Source organism: Periplaneta americana, chromosome 5 (assembly GCF_040183065.1).
Source record: "Periplaneta americana isolate PAMFEO1 chromosome 5, P.americana_PAMFEO1_priV1, whole genome shotgun sequence".
Taxonomy (NCBI): Eukaryota; Metazoa; Arthropoda; class Insecta; order Blattodea; family Blattidae; genus Periplaneta; species Periplaneta americana.
Window position 1 is genome coordinate 45,531,164 of NC_091121.1, and position 21,347 is coordinate 45,552,510.

Below are 21,347 nucleotides of genomic sequence, written 5' to 3' on the forward strand. Positions count from 1 at the left end.
TTTTTTTATCAACTTCTACATTTGTACATACTTGAATAAACTGTAAATCTCACCAGTCATGCTGAAACGCCGGTGACCTTTTTCTTATATTGAACAGTCTTAGATGTTAGTAAGTTGTAATTCCTTTTACTTAGCGTTCTTTTAAAGTAGGCCTATAGAGGCTATTCATAATTGGTGTTCCACACCGTAACTATGCGATCTAAGGCATTATGTTTTAACCAGCGGTCATCAGCACAGTGCACCCTCGGGCTAGCGTCTCTTACCCGCGGATAAGACTTTGCTTGCATCTGTGGCTACTGGCGGGTATGCTTCCTCCCTCTCCCTTCTGCACGACGGTGGATATTCAGATACACTTCTTACCCGTTACCCATTTCAGCGACTGCTGACGACCACTGTTTTAGACTAACGATACGAAATGAGCGACGTTGAGTCCTCATGGGGAAAAAAATTCTCATAACATTTCGGCCAGTTGTATGGGACCGATGCCCACCCATCATTGTGATGAATTTGAGGAACTACAGTGAATAGTGAAATCGGTTTCGTAAACCAGCTATGACGACTGTGAAGGATCATCCTGCTTCTGGTGTGGGTTCGATTCCTACTTGGGCTGATTAGCTGGTTGAGTTTTTCAGAAGTTTTTTCCCAACCGTAAGGCGAATGTCAGGTAAGCTATGACGAATCCTCAGCCTCATCTCTCCAAATACCATTTCACTATCACCAATCTAATTGACACTAAATAACCTAGTAGTTGATACATATAGGTATATTGTACACTAGTCCTGCACTGGATAGATGACCTTTAACCTCGGCTGAGGCATGTGGAAGTGAGGCCAGCAGTAGCCTGAAGCCTTTGGCCCTTCATGATCTCGTCATACTTTTACAAATTTTTCAGTAATTCAGTTCTTTCTCATATTGTGAATGATATTCCCTTTTATAGTCCATTTTCTTTAACTATGATTTCGTTTTCTGAATTACACATAAAAATCATTCTTTATAATCACAAAACATAATATAACTGGCTTCATTTATAATAATTATATGACTTACATAGATGTATGTCAGTAATTTTTCACAAACGCACATACAATATCACATTTCTATTTACGAAAATCGGTTTTCAAAAGTGTCACGAATATTAAAATATAATTATTATGATTTATAATGAGATTCTAAGTATACTCCTTTCTTTTCAAATAACCAGTAGTATGCATACTGTACGATGACCCATGAAGTAGAAGTTGTAAATCTAAATCGATTCTGTGAGTTTTCATCAGCGTAACAAAGAATGCTTAGAAATAGTGTTCGCTAATTCATTAATAAAAAAAAAAAAGGAAGAAAGAGCGATCCTTTTGTTTCCTATTTACATCGAGTGTACTTTAGTGACGAGTCTCCTGTTACAGTGGCAATATTAACTTCGATGAAAATCACAACCAAGTACGGTATGGAAATAATTCTGTAGCTAATTCCCACGAGCAATAACTTCGAAGAAAAACATAACCAAGTGTGAAATACTGTAGTTCTGCAGATAATGATTAATTTCTCACGAGAAATAACTTTGTTGAAATTCACACCCAGGCGTAGAAATAATTCTGCAGGTAATGATTATTAATTTTGATGAAAATCAGAGCAAAACGTAAAAATAATTATGTAAATAATTATTAATTTCTCACGAGAAATAATTTAGATGAAAATCGCAATCAAGCGTAGAAATTATTCTTTAGATTAATTTCTCACTAATAATAAGTGTGAACTAACAGCAGTCATTTAACAAAAGTATGGCGCAAGTCAACACTTTTAAGATAACGTAGGACAAACATCAAAACAAAGAGTAGTGCACCCAGCTCCTGTAGGAAAGAGATATTATCCACTTTTCTCCGGGAGTCAAACCCGGTCCCACAAGAGCCAGAAATTTACGCTATAGGATAGAAAAACACATACACATTGTTTACATTAAACATTTATAGAAAAAAAACTTCTGGTAGATTTCAACGATTTTAAAATTCTTATAGCAATAAGAAAAAAGAGATTCTGAGAATCACAAAGATAATAATTAGGCAATGCTGAGAAGTTACTTTCGACTTTTTGCATTGCTTCCTCCATCCAATCTATCATAGAGGCAATGGTTCGACGCCACGATCATTAGCGCTTCAAGTGGAGTGCGGAATTTTCGTGTACTTCTTCGATGAGGTATATGTCACGTGACTTGATTGCGTTTTGAGCGCATTTTGCAGGTACGGCTATTATGTCTATTTTATCAGTTTCTGGTGTTTTTTTTGTACATCCAGCTGTTGTATGTAGATACTATCTAGAATATGAGCAACTAAGATCCCTTATAAGAGGCAAAATTATTATCCAAATGTATGAAATTATTATAAAATCCGACTTTGAATTTTGATGGTTGTCAATAGTAAGCCTAACAAGGCTTTGAAATGGCGTCTCCCCACATGGCTAGACTGAACCCGGCTTTGTGATTGAATATTTCGCTTAATTCTTATTCCAGGGAAAGATAACCCTTTCATTTTCAGTACTTATTAGGACTTAAATATAATCTGTTGTTAATGATAGTGTGCTTCTCCTGGTCCACCGAGTGTCGCTACAATTACTCATCTGATCCAAGCTACGCTTGTTTTTTAGGAGTGTATTAACTTTTCCTTAAAAAGATAATTGGTAATTGTAATATATTTATTAACAGTGGACCAATTAAGTGTCCGTATTTGTTGAACATTGTTACGATAATTCAAATGTAACAGTATGTAGCTTGAATTTAATGCTCTGTAATAGATTCAACCTAACCTAATTGCTATATGTAGCCTAGTAGTCAATAAGCTAGTCTGAACGTTATCTCATAGGAAAGTAAGAGTAATTGTAATTGTTTGTGTTTTATGAATACGTTGTTTCAGTGATCATAAAATACAGAACTCTTGGGTGATTTGACAGCCATAATGGCTGCTATTAAACAAGAACATTTTGGAATTTGATTAGTATGATTTCAAGGTTTATTGAATTTCTGTACATTTTTAACTTGTTTCTTCAGATTGAATAATTTTTAGATTTATACTTCGAACGTAGTGCACTAATTATATAATTTGCCATCTTGACCTTTATTTCCTTAATTCGGGCAACTCCTTTCATAGTAAAACAAAGACTTCGTGTAGGCTATAGAATACAGGTTATGTACCATTGATTATCTGAGGCTGTGTTATGAGTCAGTATCTACAGTTAAATTTTAGTGACGCGGAACTGATATTTTTTCCATAATCTTGCGTTGTAGTGTGTTATATACTAATTACATATTGACAGTGATAAAAGATTGTGGACAAAAGTGAAGTTTTTATTTTGCATTGGTTTCAGTAGCAGCGGCACGTTGTAAATAGTGAGTGTACATAGTGTTTGTAAAGATGAGCTCTGGAAGCCGATCCACCTCTCGCGGTGGAAAAGGTGCCAAATTAGAAGCATCTTCGACAAATAAACCACAGAAGACAGACACTAAAACAGAATCACCGAAAGCACTGGACCACAATCCTAAAACACAGGTAAGGTCTTGTGACATTAACAGGTGTTTAGTGTCTCATTTACATTTCTTGCTTTTGTGACGTGCTAATTAAAATGATTGTTGCAGCCTACAGCGGAACAGATGAGAATTGCACAAATCATCGATACTAGGACAGAGGACCCAGATCTCAAGGACAAGATCAAACAGGTTATGGATGCAACTCGTAAGACAGAAGATGAAGTCTGCACTGCACTACATGACTGTGATAACGACCCTGACAGGGCAGTGAATATGCTTCTCGAAGGGATGGGTCAGGTAATGTAATGTTTGAGGTTAGGTTAAACTGCTCGAAGTAATATGCATTTAAAGAAGCGTAGTCTTGCGTTTTGATGATCTGATTTAACTTATGAAAAATATTGAGTGAATGTATGAACAGAATGACGCGGAAGACTTTATAGATATTATAGTTATTGTGTGGACAACTTGAATATGTAACAGTGGTTTCGCAGTTGAATACTGTACAGTAAAGCCTCGATTATTCGCAGAATGTTAGTTTGCGGTATATTTTTGCGTTTTTTGTGTGGATTCACAATGCAAACAGTAGCTCTCATAACTGTACTAAAGCACCATCAGCATTCAGTTCATGTTAGGTCCTTTTATTTTCAACTTATGCACTATATTCTTTGTTATTAATAGATTGGAAAGACTAAAAAAAAAAAAAAAAGCTACCTGCACATGTGAAACTGAGATTTCTCTGGTTAGTTCCTTAGTTTCATTCTTTACGAATCGCAATTCTATCTGAATGACACTTGTGATTTAAAAACTGATTCTAATAATAAGACAAACATTAAATGTACTGAATAATATAAGAAGGGAAAATGGGCTATTAAGCTGATGACAGCTTATGAAATAAGAGTTAAAATTATTATACCTATTAAGGAAAACGAGAAAAGCTAGAGAAATTTACATGGAACTGTGTTGTAATAGTAATGTTGGAACGTCAAAATATAAACGTTTGAACAAGTCATTCTATGGACAGTTAGATGTAACCTTTTATAATGATTCAGTCAAAAATTGGTAGGAGTTACTGTCATTGACCATACTGTGTACTGGTAAAACTAAGTTTTCCAGGAGGTACTGGGATAGAGAGAAAAGTACTGGTTCAGGGGTTTTCTGAAGGTTTTCTTTTTTTAAGAATAAAGTAGAACAATTTTCTTATTTTCGGAGGGAAGTAGTTTGGAATGTGAATAATTCGTATAGGATGTCATTTGGCTTCAAAATATATTAGAGAATAAGTTAGGTAAAAATTTGAAGACTTGATCGGTGTAAATAATAATGTGAAAGTGATTATTTAACACGTGAAATAAAGAGGTAAGAACACTTCAGAATGTAACGCGAAACGCACATTTCACTTCACTTAGTATACAAGCAAGGCATACAAAAAGCCTAAACTAACGTAACTTAACCTAACCTGTCACAGATTTGTATATGCAAGACATACCAAAAACCTAAACTAACCTGCCACAGATTCGTTTATACAAGACCTATGAAAAACCTAACTTAACCTGTCACAGATTCCTGCACTGGAGAATTTAGAAAAATTCAAGTTAGAAGTTTTAGTGTCGCATGCTGTAGAAAAGCCCGGTTCAGTATTGTGCATAATTTTTAAGAAAACAAGTAGGCCTATAATAAAATAAAGAGTTTTAACTCAAAATTTTGTCACTTGGTCACCTTTTCACTATGTAACTCATCATCTAATCTCTAACCTTGTCACTGACAGTGGGCTACTTGTCACCAACAGTGGGTCAACAGTGTCACTAATGTTTCATCAAACCTTACTTAACCTTGTAAATAACAGTGGGGTTACTTTTCTCTGACAGAGCGTCAACTTGTTATTAATCTATCTCCTCATCAAACTTTACTTAACCTTGTCACGGACAGTGGGACTAAACATTATCGCATTGCTGACCTTTTAACACGATTAAAAGCATACATTCGTCGAAATATTGTTGCAGTTACAGGCCTATAAAGGAGTGAAATAGACAAAAAATGGCACTTGATGATAAATCATGAAAGCCTTTCAAGAGGTTGTTAACAAAGAATAGGGTCTGAACTAATACTGAAAGAAATTTTAATGCTTTTCCATTAGCTTAATAAATTTTCGAAAATCCACGCAATTTCTGTCCTTCAATAATCTAGATAGTTACGAGTTTACTGCACCTATATTTTTCTGTTGTATAGACCTTATTATGAATATTCCGTAATGAAACTTGTGTCTTTATTGATTGCATCTTGAATACATTGAAATACATGTTATGAGTTAACATTGTTTTAATCTGCAGTAATGATTCTGAAGAAATTGAGTCGATAGGCAGTGAAATAATTCTGTTTACAGAGTTCAGGTCATCCCTCGCGTCATGGTTATACAATGTGATCGCATTACGTTTGATCTGAAGAATGCAGAAAGGTCACAACCACTGATTGTTTCATGCTTTAAGGCTGTACGTGCCTGTATGTTACTGGCTATTGCCACAGCTTAGTACAGTTAGATGTTAGTGATAGAAGATGTGTGTGCTTGTGTAGCTACTTCCTTTAAATACGTTTGAATTATGTGTGATATGCATTAAATTAGTTGTTTAGATAATTGAAATGCTGTTTGAAAAGTTTATCCTACAACAGGAAATATTTATGTACGAAACTTACGTCAAAACAAATTCATGCCAACAGGTTAGTGTGTAGGCAATTTGTAGAGGAATTCCCCGATATTCGACCTCCAAATAGAGATACAGTTCGAAACCTTGTCATTAGATTAAGAGAAACGGGATCGCTGAACTCTAGATGATATTGGTGCATCACTTAAATGTTTTCCTAATAAATCTTTATGTCGTGTTGCACAAGAAGAAGGTGTATCAAAAACTTCAGTCCATACGGCTACTAAACTTTTAAAATTCAAACCTTACAGAGTTACTGTAGTTCAAGAATTATGGCTGCATGACACGAAAGTCGAGTGAATTTCTGTTATTGGGTTTTACAAAACATTGTTGACGGTATTGTTGATTCACATTTAATCATTTTTTCTGATGAGGCACGACTTCATTTACGTGGTTATGTATGTTGACAAAACAATAGATTCTGGTGCACAGAAAATCCGCGATTTAGTGAAATAAAATGATGATTGTGTGCATGCCATTAATTAATGAAAGTTACATGAGTGCATAGCTCTAATTGAGGTACCGGTACATCTCACTTGACGATATTTGTCAGCGGAAGAACGATTATTGTTTGTAGCATCTGAAGTGTGACTAGTGTAATATGTAGCTAATCAGCGACATATACAATGGAGAGGGAAAGAAACTGGCCACTCTACCCCATTATCTCCTGGCCTAGTTGCCTCATAAGTGGTGCCATGTTGGTGTCAATTGTGAGGTTCAGACCTGTGTTTGGACAGTTGACTAAACAACAATATGAATGCAATACGCAGGAGATTACGGATTTAAAATGCCACGTTTTACTTTGTGCTCTACAGGCTTGTTCCCACCAGCATTCTTTGGATCAAACTTGATGTAGCCGCACTGTATTTATGTAACTTTAACAGGTTTATAAAACGCAGTTCTACTTCATAGGGCTATCCTAATTAATTAGACTAGCTCTGAATTTTCTTATGCGTTAACATTGAACATTGACATTGAAAGTTTCATGTGCACCACTTTTACAATTTTCAGATATGCCTAATACTTCAGTATTACTGGGATATTCTTTTCTTCTTCAATCACTATATTGCTTGACCTAGTTACTTCCTGAGTGAGGATTTTGTGCTTGTTACGGAAATATTGGAAATGTGTCATAATGATGGCTTGAACAGACCTCTCAAGATATATTTTTTTTCACATGAATGCATGAAGAGAATGGTGTGTAGGACATACTAATTGCTGTGTGGACTTCTTGAATCAACAATAATGGGATAGCAGTTTTATATACTGCGTGTTCCGTTCGAAATGTGTCATGGCTTGCTGTATGTCGTCATGTGGCTAGCCGATGAGCCTAGAGAATTCAATCTTCCTACATTTCCACAGAGGCGTATTACCTAAGTGCGAGAGAAGTTGCCTAGCAAGTACGGTGTTCATTCAGAAGAGTACTTACCGATACGTACCGTAACGCCGGTAGTGGCAGGAATGTGAACTGTTTGGAAACATGTACTGAGGTGAGTTTTTTTCTTACTGTCGGAATATGGGGAAACGGTTAAGACGATTACTTACGTACAGTATTTGTTGGCATTAACTTCGATGGCCAACATGGACACGGAGCATTTGATTTGTGTTGTGGAATGTTGCTGTACGAAACCGATGATAACAAATACCCTGGGTACGACTTACCCACGCAAAACACAGTTCGAAAGAGGTTATGGTAGCACACAGACCGTACAGACCGCCATCTGTTGCTACGACGTTCAATTTATTCCGTACACGTTCTCAAGTTCATATTGAACGCCTTGATTAATAGGCAACTTCTCTGACATAAAATCTGAAACTCGCTTCAAATCGCTGACTCACCAACAGTGACGTCATGACACACTTTGAATTGAACACCCAGTATATTCTGCGGGATTAGGCCTATGTGTAAATTTTTTTTTCTCCAGAGTCATTGTGAAAAACATTTATCATTATTGTAGTTTGGTATAGTATATTTTAGCAGAATATTCACAGTGCTAGTGTCTAATTGTATGTTTTATGTAATTATATCATATTTGTATAAGTTTGTGAAAAAATTAGTTACGTAGGTGTGTATAAATATTAGTCAGTCATGAATTCTACATGCTGTTTGAGTTGTGGGGATGTTGTTTACATCACTCATCTTGCTGAAAGAGATAATAAACTCAGTGTGTATACCAGTAACGAAAGTAACCAAAAAAGTAACTCATTTAAGTAATTGGTTACAAAAATAACGAAATGTAACAAATTTAAAACACTTGAATGGTCGTGGGTAACGAAATTACGCATATTGTTATATCTCACTTATTTATTCTTGATGTCACTGCTTGAACTGCAGTACTTGGTAGTCAGTGATTACATATGCGAGTCTAATACAGTCTAGAAGGTTGGGAGAGAAGTTGGCTCTGCATCCCTTCAGACAACTTAAGAAACAAGTCTGATGACAAATCGTAAGATGACTGAAATGTGATTAATGTTTTTCATCATGCTTATGAGTAATTATTAACTTATAAATATGAAGTAACTAATTTTTGTTTCACATTTTCGGTAGACACTGTAAACTGCTCGTTTATAAAAATTCATAGGGGTGACATGGGTGACATGTGTTAACCTATCATGCTAGCCATTTTCTGATGCTACCTAGACTATCCTATACTAGTGATGATTTTTAATAGAGAAATATTCAACACGTGATTAATCTTACTGCATGTTATCTGCCATTGACTTATGGCTCCTGAAACTGTTTCAGCACGTTAACCTGCAGAATCAATCAGTCTTCTTAATGTATCCAGCTGTTTGCTGACAACATAAAGTCCACTATAGTCCACTGTAGTCAAAATTCGTTCTCTGTAATATAAAAAAATGAGGCTAAAAAGAATAAATTCCATGTCTCATTGGGTAGTACATTTAAAGACCGAGAATTAAAATGAAAAGGCAACATTAACGAAAAAGATATCGACACTTTAAAATTTTACAATGGAACTCTAGGTCTTTAAGAAACAAAATGGATTTATTAAAACAAGAAGTTCAGGATAAAAAGCCTTCTATAATATGCATACAAGAATCTTTTCAGATTGCTAATATTTTAAAATTTTACAACTTTGCTGACTACAAAATTTTTAATCTGTTTCATGAAGATAGAGGGGGTGGAGGTGTTGTTACCATATTAACCTGCAGAAGTTAAATTAGAATATGTTATTTCGTATTTAAGTATTCATTCCATTCTCCAATTAGCATAGATAGTATACTGAAGAAAAGAAACTTAGATCTTGGAAGTCAAATACATTTTAAACAGTCACTGGCTTTTGACAAGAATTGTTATCATCCTATATCCAAGCCGTTGTACTCGTAACTATGCTTCTGACAGTATAATGTTTTTTTTATTGGTTATTTTATGATGCAATGGTTATCTAGAGTCTGAATGCCAGTGAAATGAGTCCAAGGTCCAGTGCCAAAAGTTACCCAGTATTTACTCTTAATGAGTTAAGAAAACTCTGGAAAACACCTTAACTGAGTAACTTGCCCCAACCAGGATTTGAACCCGAGCCTGCTTGTTTCACGGTCAGGCATGCTAACTGTTACTTCACAACTGCATAATGTTGGTAGCGAGAGATATGACCACTGCACAACAGCTGACTAGCTCTTTGCAGCAATTCTGATGCCTGTTTAATGCTGCGACTTTATGCAAAGGATTCTCACACCATTGACTTATCATTTTCTGAAAGATTATTTTTTTGCTACATTTCACAGGAGATCTACAAATTATTTATAATATTAACACACAAATTATGCACGTGGCAGTAACAGCATGTAGCAAACCAACAACACAGCAACACATAGAGTAGCAGCAGCAGGAACTGATATAAAATGCTACGTTCTGATTGGTTCAGAAGGCTACTGCATAACATTCTTCAATTTTTTCATGGGAAGGGTTGCCAACGCAACTACTATCAAGTGAATAGTTACAATGGCTTGGGTATATACTAGTTCGTCATATAAATCCACATTGTTTTAGACGACATTGTTTGTGGGGCAAGTAAAGGCATTATTGATGAGAAATAGTTAAAATTAGACTGTAGTGGGCTTTGTCCCCTTCTTGCAAGTTATTTCTGGTCAGCAGTTAATTATCATCATTCAGGATATTTTCTGTGGCTTAAAAGTTCATTGCCTGAGCTGGTGCATATAGTGTGGCCAACTCTGATGTAAGAACTAGGATTAAAACTTCCCTAAACCTAAAATTATGTGAGATATTGACGTGTTCCCTTTAGTTATCCAAGAAGATGATTTGGAAATCAACATTAGAATAAAAATTAAAAATCTGATTAGATGAAATAATGGCGGAAATTACTAAGTGTACTCTTCAGTTACAAAATATTTGTTTTTCAAAATAAAGTAAGTTAATTAAGAACAAAAGACAATTCTATTAGATTTGAGACATTTTATGGTTATTCCATTGGTTTTAAAAAAGGAGCAAATCTAAGATTGCGTATTTATCCCATTTTTTTAAATCTGTGAATGTAATATGTTCTGGAGCTAAAAAAAAAATAGTGACTACTGGAAAGTTCATAATACTGTAATGTTTGTGTTAAGACAGATTACTGAACAAAATTGGAACATTGCGTAGGTATTTATAGATACCATAAAATTATATTGTTTTAGCTAGAATAATAATTTGGGAACCATTAAAAGGAAATACCTATAAGTTGACATCATAGAAAAGATGAAGACACATATAACAAGCATTGAAAGCCATGTCTGCATAGACACATCAGTTTGGAAATAAAACAGGTGTAAGATAAGATTGTGTATTCTATCCTTCATTATCTGACACAGTTACAAAGTCAAATGCATTAAAAATTGACCAAGGTATATTAAATTACTTATTTCTGTGGGACGAAAAAACGAAATTCTTTTTGAAAAGAATGTATGTAAAGTGCATAAAGAAATGAAAACTAACACGAAAAATGTATTATTGTAAGTTTATCTTATGAAATTTCAAGAAATGTATGTATGATTGAAAAGATTTAAATATTTGAAACCAGGCTATGAAAATATGACAGGTGCAAGAGTACAAAACAAACTTTGGAACAATAGTAAAAGCTGGTTAAAAATATTGCTTTACAGGAGCTGTTTCATCCAAATTTGAAAATCACTATAGAACAGAAATACTTACTTTATCAGTAAGAGATTTAAGCAGAATGTAACTGAAATAATTGGATTTTAAAAGCAATAGAGTGAACAGAACCAGAACCAGAATGATAAGGGAAAACCTGGGAGTAAATACCTTATTATCAATTTAAAAAAAAAAGGCTGCAGTGTTTTTACTTTTTATATAAGGTAGTTTTAGAAATGCATTGGTAAAAAAACTGTTAGAAAGATCAAGTAATATTGGATATATTGAGCTTATGAAAATCAACAGCTATTTGCATGGGCCACCATAATTACATACTTGATGTATTATTTTTTTAAACTGAACCTTTGATTGTTTTGGGTTCCTGGAAAAGTATTTTTTTTTATGCTAAAGCTGGTAACAAATGTAATTATAATTCTACAAAATTTCGTTTTTCTACAGTGAAATGTAATTATAGTTCTACAAAATTTCGTTTTTCTACAGTGAAAATCTTCCCATTACATTTTGTACTTCTGTTCATAAGTTATGCAGTTACATAAAAATGTTGAAAACAAAAGAAACATGTAAGAATAATAAGCAGAAGATACACTTTGGACATAATGTCACACAGATGACCAAGTAATTTTACTTAAAACCGAAGATGAATTTCAAGGTACTTCATGAAAACTAACACGAAAAAACAGGCAGAGAGATTATGTCAATAATTACTTACTTACTTACAAATGGCTTTTAAGGAACCCGAAGGTTCATTGCCGCCCTCACATAAGCCCGCCATCGGTCCCTATTGGTCTCTACCATCATATCCCACCTCCCTCAAATCCATTTTAATATTATCCTCCCATCTACGTCTCGGCCTCCCCAAAGGTCTTTTTCCCTCCGGTCTCCCAACTAACACTCTGTACGCATTTCTGGATTCGCCCATACGTGCTACATGCCCTGCCCATCTCAAACGTCTGGATTTAATGTTCCTAATTATGTCAGGTGAAGAATACAATGCGTGCAGTTATGTCAATAATTACTGGTGGTAAAGTAAAATATTTACATTTTTTAGAAAAAGACTGAGAAGTGAAAACTATACCTATTTATAACAAACTATTAGTATATCTAAACCCTTCATTTATGCTGTAAATTGTTAATGTGTTAATGAAAAAGACATGACAAGCATTTCAAAATTTATGAAAACAGTGAAGTCTTAAATCAAGTTTTCGAACCCTCACTAATACAACTGCATACAAGATGAAATATTTAGGCATATTAGTAAAATCGATATCAACATGTGGAAGTGAGGCAAAGAAAGCAGAGAAATATACTGAAAGCAGTAAAATTGTAAGTTACCAGAAAATATACTGGTTAGAAGGATGAAGCCAAACAAAATTCTGAAAGATGTAAAAATCTGAACCTACAGATAGAAGAAAGAATAATAATCATCTTTATTGAATCCTGATAGAGTATGACACCTCAGAAATTCAGAAGTCTGTCATTTAAAAATGGTAGGTAAATTTATGGTCGAAAGATTTGTTAGGTAATTCATGGCATGATATTAATACAGTTTACATGACATAATATGTGAAGTAATGATCCAGTTTTAACCAAACTTTGACTTTATTGATGTACATTTTTAAAATGTTAAACCAGACGAGTACTTGTTTGAGATAATGTCCTCCTCTTCTTTATGGATTTATTGTACGTTATCTTGTCAGTTCTAAGTTGTGAGTGAATTATATCACAAAGCAACTTTTCGGACATGTTTAATAGCTCTTCGTTATGACTTAGTGTCTATCATAAATCCATAAAATGAACAGTATGGCATTGACTTGAGTTGAGATAGGTTCACCTACTATGTTTTGCTGTCGTAAAATTTAGGGTCTGTTATGGTTGAGTAATTCAGGCAAGAACTAACTCAATGACGAGTTTCTACAGCTTACTACTTTTGTTACATCTCTGCTTAATTTAAAAGCCTTACTTTCTTAGTAGTAGAGAGAAGTTTTATATGATATTCTTATTGAATTTGGTATTCCCAAGAAACTAGTTCGATTAATTAAAATGTGTCTCAGTGAAACGTATAGCAGAGTCCATATATGTCAATTTCTGTCAGATGCATTTCCAATTCACTGTGGGCTAAAGCAAGGAAATGCACTATCACCTTTACTTTTTAACTTTGCTCTAGAGTATGCCATTAGGAAAGTTCAGGATAACAGAGAGGGTTTGGAATTGAACGGGTTACATCAGCTACTTGTCTATGCAGATGACATGAATATGTTAGGAGAAAATCCACAAACAATTAGGGAAAACACGGAAATTTTACTTGAAGCAAGTAAGGCGATAGGTTTGGAAATAAATTCCGAAAAGACAAAATAGATGATTATGTCTCGTGACGAGAATATTGTACGAAATGGAAATATAAAAATTGGAAATTTATCCTTCGAAGAGGTGGAAAAATTCAAATACCGGGGGGTAATAGTAACAAATATAAATAATACTCGGGAGGAAATTAAACACAGAATAAGTATGGGAAATGCCTCTTATTATTTGGTTGAGACGCTTTTATCATCTAGTCTGCTGTCAAGAAATCTGAAAGCTAGAATTTATAAAACAGTTATATTACCAGTTGTTCTTTATGGTGCTTGGACTCTCACTTTGAGAGAGGAACATAGGTTAAGGGTGTTTGAGAATAAGGTGCTTAGGAAAATATTTGGGTCTAAGAGGGATGAAGCTACAGGAGAATGGAGAAAGTTACACAACACAGAACTGCACGCATTGTATTCTTCACCTGACATAATTAGGAACATTAAATCCAGACGTTTGAGATAGGCAGGGCATGTAGCACATATGGGTGAATCCAGAAATGCATATTTATAGAGTGTTAGTTGGGAGGCCTGAGGGAAAAAGACCTTTGGGGAGGCCGAGACGTAGATGGGAAGATAATATTAAAATGAATTTGAGGGAGGTGGGATATGATGATAGAGACTGGATTAATCTTGCTCAGGATAGGGATCAATGGCGGGCTTATGTGAGGGTGGCAATGAACCTCCGGGTTCCTTAAAAGCCAGTAAGTAAGTATATTACTTCAGTGGTTTCTGACAGTGTCTGATGTGTAATCACTTATATCCTCTTTAATAAAAATTATATTTATGCACTTTGTTATAGAAGTTAACCCTCTGGATTCTCTTCTAATGTTTCGAAACATTAATCATGATTTTGTTCACTGGTTTCAAAAAGTTATGTTCTTTTCAACTTGTTACTGTTAAGAATTCATAATCTTTGTAATAGCTATTAGAAGTTAATTTTAATAGGGGCAAGATGTGGCCAATAATTGCTCTTAACCTCTTACTCAGACTCAGTACTGTATTAGGCCTATATAAAAATCCATAGAATGTTCTAATACTAATTGTTTTGATCTCCTCGTCCCTTGACTGGATATGGACTTGTAAATTTTGTATTTAACCCAATCGCCTCGTTTGATGAGCTGTGATCACACAAGATTTACAACACCAAAATATCTTAATAACACATCTTAATCATTAGATATATACTTTCGGTATGGCCTCTGATAAATTTTGCATTAAAAAACTTGCGTAATTACTTGTTTATGAATTTATTTTACAGCACACTGCAAAATTCATCTGCAAACTTGACATTAAATGCGAGTGCATAGAATTTTAGATAATTTAAATACAAGTCCATTGTGTTAATGCAAACTATGGAAAACATTGTTATGATATCTACCGAGAATGACTCGATATCACTTACGTATATGAAGCGATGCAGTTAACTTACAATCTTATTGAAATATGAATTTTATTTTAGTTTTACACGAATTATAATGCTCATATGAGTAGTATGAAATTTATTTTACCATAGAAATGACATGGTAGTTACAAAAGTGACAGTTTTGTCATTTTTTTATTGATTCGAGAATTGAACAATTCTTATGAAGCCTGTTATCCCCACTCATTTGTGTTATTTGAAATTTTTTTTGTCACATGTTTAATTGAGCATGCCAAGAAGAAATTACATTTTTCATTATGTGGATTTTGAATATTTCATGGTAGAATCACAGTCTAGTATATACAGTCGCGAAGCTCAATACGTAGCAAATATGCAAACATTAGGTAGTTGCTCACCACTAGGATCGCTAATATCGCCTCATTACAGGCAATGCAAAATAGTACCATCACAGTCTATTGTTTCTAGCACCCTCAAAACTCAAGCTTCGTGACTGTATATAGTAGACTGTGGTAGAATGGCAGATGAAACCTGTCATCATGAAACAAGGTCTAGAGACCTTGATAGATACTCTAAAAGAATTAGCCCAACAACGTCTGTGACTCAATTGCACCAACATGTGTCATTAGGAGGAAAATGCCACATCTGCTGGACAAATGTTATATACGAAAACTGTTCTTTCTACATCCTTCATCATTCCTAAGTCATTGTAAACGAACAAATAATTTAATACTTTATGTATGATGGTATGTATGTTCTTATTGTATTTTTTACTCATTTTGCTACAAATAAGTTTCTTTATCACATTGCAATTGGTAGGGCCTATTACTGTGTATAGTTTACTTTCTTGAACTATCATTTAAAATACAAAAGTTATATAAAATAACTTTTCTCGGGTTCTCAGCCAGGTAAGTTGGATAGTTGCTTCCAAGTTTCCTATGACTATACCCCATTTCAGTTTGGTTGATAGGCTTTCCCCTCCACTCACACTCCCAACCAACAGTGAAGGGGAAGATGCTACTGTCCATCTCACAAACTTTTGACTAATTAACTTTCTACATAGTGACAAATTTTATTTCTGAAAGTGTTTACTGGTACTTTATATTTCGAAAGTCCATACTAAGCGTTTATATTGAATTTTATTGCATTTATATGAACTGACACATTGAAAAGCTACTAACAACAGAAGATAAATGTTTTTTCCACCGCTAGTTGCTACTCTAAGCATACACAACGGGACAATCTGCACTGTGTCGCTCCCCCCTGACTTCAAAATACAAACTGACAATCCTAAATGTAATTAATTATTAGTTGAAATATTGTAAGAACTACACTAAAATATAGTCTTAACATGTAATTGTCAAACATCTATGACACTGTATTTTATGTTCACTTATGTACTTTATTTCATATTTTATTTGCTAGTGTGTACAACTTGGGGGGGGGGGGATGCAGGTATAAGAGGTAACAGCTATACCGGTCTGACACTGACGACTCAGGGCAAGTAGAAGGGGAAAGAAATGCCTTCGAATCCTCTCAACTTGTATGAAATGTCGTTTAGCTCTGCCATCTTCTCCAGGGATTGAAGTGGTATATGTCTAGGCAGTTTTTAAGCTGTCAGTGGACTTCCCACTGCGGGCCAATTAGAAGTAGGACAGGACACACCATTATGGAACACAGCAAAGAACACCAACACAGCATAAGACTACAATACATTAACCAATAAGTCGACAGTAGCGCAACACAGCCTGGAAATGGGACACAAGATAGATTTTGATGCCACCACCATCTTGGACAAGACATCGCGTTATTGGGACCTGGTCATCAAGGAAGCCATCGAAATCTGACTAGATGGAAATAATTGCAACAGAGATGGGATCTACAGCATGGAAACCTGCAATCAACAAGCTCCGACCAACCAGAACATGACAGGCGGTCAGGAATAGAAACTAGCTTCTGATTGGCCTGCAGTGAGAAGCCCCACTGTCTGCTTATATACCAGCTAGACATGGTCCCACAGTACTTCAGTCCCTGAAGAAGATGGGAGAGCTAGTCATCGAAAGCTTGGAAACAACAATCCAACTCACCTGACTGAGAAACCGAAAAAAGTTATTCCATAGCCAACGCTGGGAAAGCCTCAAGTCCTGCAAAAGTTAAATTGTTCATTATACACCCAAATAAAAAGATACACTCCATCTCATAAAGCTAAACAAAAGAATAGTTTTCCAACGGGTATCGGCACACTGTGGAGTATCTGATAATGAAGCTGCTGACCGTCTTGCTAAGAAGGGAAGTAATGTCATAGAAAACACCATGCCAACTTCGTCATTTCCAACAGTTAAGAGATTAATCAACTCAGAATGTCAATATATATCACACCATTTTCTCGTATTTTCTGAATATCCAAGAAAAAGCGCAATTGCATCCTTTCCATTACTCACAGGGCATGACTGTTTGTCAAAGTACTTGAACAGAATTTGAATTATTTCTTCACCACTTTGTCTGTTCTGCAGTCTTCAGGAAAAAATGGATTACTCATCTTCAGCAATGTCCAGCCCTTTCCTCTAAACGCACTGTGTGTGAGAAATATTGGGCAGCAAGAGATTTAACGGCTTTCTTGCCAAGAACTCAGCATTAGATGTGTGTGGGTGGGAGGGGGATAGAGGTGTGTGTGTGTGTGTGTGTGTGTGTGTGTGTGTGTGTGTGTGTGTGTGTGTGTGTGTGTGTGTGCGTGTGCGTGTGCGTGTGCGTGTGTGTGCGTGCGTGCGTGCGTGCGTGGTTTTTTTTTTTTGCGGTTTATTTTTTAGTTTAAATTTAAAGTGGCACAGTCAAGCTTTAAAGGTAAAAGAGGGCGGCTCTGACTTCATTCTCCGAAAAGAAAACTGCAAGGTTCAGCATAGGAACACAGATTCGTAGCCAAGCCCGTGAAATGGTATGTTCTCTTAGGGTTTATTTTGAATATTAGGAAGACAGAATGAGGGTCTCCTAATTGATGTTAATAAAGCGTTGGAGAGAACTGCTGCTGCTCTAAACATTTCCAGAAATACTGTCACCAATATTGGCAAGGAAAAGTGCGAAAAAGAAATGGAAGTTGAAGAAAAAGAAAAGGAAGATGGCACATCAGCTGGGCCTTCAGATGCGCTGCTGGAAACTCCCGGAAAAGTGAAACCCAGTTCAAAGCCACTTATGGACCTTGATTCATTTAAAAATGATGCCATTCACCGCCATGTATATTCATATTTCCGTAGAAAATACATAATTAGTACCTGAGGTCTTCCGCACCACTTTTTAATTTTTATAGTATATATTTTTTTTATATATTTTTGGTATTGAAATGTGTTGTAGATTATCAATGTTCGTGTACTGGTTTTACAACAATGTTATTTAAATATTAAATATGTCGCACATTTTAACTTCATTCGTTCATTGTTGAGGCTCTCTGTCTTGCTCGCAAACAATAAAAATTTGAAGTATGGCTGTATATTTCTTGCGTACATAACCTTTCAGCTCATAATACATGTACAGGTACAAGATAAACCTCCAAATAGAACCTTTTCATCAATTCTGAACAAGTGAATTAAGATATTTTGAAACGTTTCTTTTTAAAATCAAATATAAGGAAATAAACCTGTCCAACATATGACCAAATGGATGTCCAAGTTACAGGGTAGAGGATTTAAGCCTTGTAAACATATACCAGTAGCATTTTAATCAGTCCCAAATGAAAATATTCGAGATAAAAGTGTGTCCAGGATATAGGTGTGCAACGTGAGTTTTGCTATAATCAAATATAACAGTGTACATTTTCTTACGAGAATTCTGATTAAATGCACTGTTACACTTAATGTGGTACAATGTCCTCTTGAAACTGTTAATTCATAATGGATTAGTATTCCAAATTGTGTGTTCACATGTACATGAACAAACAAAATGAACCTAAAATTCTGTTAGGAAACCTTATTGTTTATTAAGAGCAGTAACTTTAGTCAGAAGAAAATATAGATAAAATGATTTTGTTATATATTGCAGAATACATTTGTATTATTTTATAAGACTGTCACTAGAAAACCACCTGTCTCTAGGAATGAATAATCACCGTGTGCTTGTTACATCTCTGCCTGGATTATTTTGCCTCTCAAACTGACTGAATTTATTTAGAAGAGGCATACAAAAAGTCCTTGTGGCTTATGTACTTCGGTATTTATCACATTATATTTAATCATTCATTTTGGAATTCCCGTGTCTTTCTGAGTATTTGCTTGTTTATTTTAGGGCGAATGGGAAACATCGGTAAAGAAAAAGAAAAATCGACAACCTAGCACAACAAAGTCAGAGTCAGCTGTAAACAACCGGGATGCAGAACAGGAAGACTGGGGCCAAGAGCGGGAAGCCAATCCAGAAAGGGAACGAACCCGTAGCAGGGGCAGTGGTCCGCCCCGCATGAGAGGTCGTGGGTCTCTGGACAATCGTGGATGTATGTATCACCATGAATTACATCAATGTTACAGGGTTTGTATACATTATTTTCTGCAGTTGCGCCATGATTGTGTGTGTTTTTTTTTTCAGGGAGAGGGCGAGAAAATAAAGAAAATGAGAAGAACTTAGAGGAAGGTCGAGATGGGTACAGGCGGGGCGGAGGGAGGATGATGAATGGTCCAGGCAGGTCAGGCAGGGGTGGTCGAGGTGGAGGAAGACTTGGTCCAAGAACTTTCCAGAACAGAGATAAGGGAGGTTTCCCCAGGTCCATAGAGACGTGGAACAATCCAGGTGCAGATGAGAACTCTGGTGAAACTCTCAAAATGGGTAAGTACACAGGCAAGTCAGCAAGTTACAAATTGAAATACCGACCTACGTTTTTTTTTTAATGAGGTGCACTAGATAGCAGTATTATCCAGGTGTCAAGATAATTGATGTGTGCACAAGCAAAACAAAAAAGCAGGTGCAGCATGGTGTACCCAGCCCCGTATTTAGGTAGTGCTATGCCCATGGGCCCAAATATATTTTGTATGTATGTATTTATTCACACTGCAATGAGTATATACCCGGTGGCAGTGGTAACTAATGAGGGTGGTTGCGTCGTGATTGAGGTGGTCCTCAATCGATGACGATGCAACGGATGACGTCCCTTCACTCGCACCAGCCAGCAGGTCCTCGGCTGTCAGCACTCGTCCTTCGAGAAGCGCGAATAGGGTAGGCAAATTTATTATTGTTTTAAGTAGTGGGCGCCAGCCCACCCTATTTCGACGCTCGGTGTAGCATGAGATCCATTCAGGGTAGCCGAGGTACAGTTGTGGTGTAGGATGATGTCGGGAATAATACCAAGCCGACTACTTAGAGAAAAGGCAGTGTTGATTTCGAAACTATAAGTTTATTGGCGTATTCAACTAGTAAACCCTTGAGTATGTATTTCCGGCTGAACTTGTAATTTAATAGTTGGTCGCACTTCTGTATCAACTCTATGGCAGCGCTGAATATGCTCTATTCAATACTATAAACTCGATCCTCTGTTCAATACTCTATACTCGAAGCTCCTATTCAGTCACTCCGCTCTCTCTCTATCCGAACGGCTCCCGATGGTAATGTTGACGTGTAGCCTCGTCGATGATAAAGTTCTGTCTGTCGAGTCTTCGCCGAAAGAAAGACTCGTATGTAGGGCCGTCGACACCAAAAAGCTCCTTTCCGCGCTTCGTCACCCTTATTTATTAAAACCTATCCTACGCTAAAACTAATTATCCTATTGGCTAACAACTACGTCATTTAACCGACCTAAAACCTATTTTCTATTGGTCCAAAGTGACCTCATATGCTGAACCGAGATCTCTTCTCATTGGTCACGAACTACGTTATCTGTAAATTTAGATTTGGACTTCCCACAACATTATAGTAATTAGTAGACTTTTCGACAATACTCGTTCTTTTGGAAAACCCCGAGCTTTGCAATTGCTTTCCCACGAGTCTTGTCCAACTTCCGGATTCTACGCCTGAATGCGTTTCTATACAAACCCCGCACAAGGTGGCCGTAAATCTGTCCGATGCTGCTAAGTGACTCAGTAAGACGAAACACCTGCGTGGGAAACTAATTCTGACAAAGTCGCTAAAACATCCCCGCGAATTCGTGCAACTAAAATACGGTGATATCAACTTCGCTATTAAATCTGTCTCTCCGTCTCCTAATTACTGCTTCACTAATTACACTCAATAATGACAATAATAAACTTATTAATTAAAAATACAATTAATAATAATACTAATAAATAATACTAACAATAATAATAATAATAATAATAAT

General features: G+C 35.9%; 1 protein-coding gene across 2 annotated transcripts in view; it reads left to right on the forward strand.

Moving 5' to 3' along the window:
- The first annotated feature begins 2,103 nt into the window (after positions 1-2,103).
- The window catches only part of lig (ubiquitin-associated protein-like lingerer), a 64,718-nt gene continuing 45,474 nt past the window's right edge, over positions 2,104-21,347 (forward strand). The window contains exons 1-5 of one of the 2 annotated variants that reach the window (XM_069825568.1): positions 2,104-2,231; positions 3,355-3,533; positions 3,620-3,808; positions 19,331-19,532; positions 19,625-19,861. In XM_069825568.1, coding sequence (XP_069681669.1) covers positions 3,399-3,533; positions 3,620-3,808; positions 19,331-19,532; positions 19,625-19,861 — 763 coding nt within the window. In that variant the 5' untranslated portion in view covers positions 2,104-2,231; positions 3,355-3,398. Of the gene's footprint in view, positions 2,232-3,351; positions 3,534-3,619; positions 3,809-19,330; positions 19,533-19,624; positions 19,862-21,347 lie in introns of both variants that reach the window. The other variant, XM_069825569.1, reaches the window with a different exon arrangement.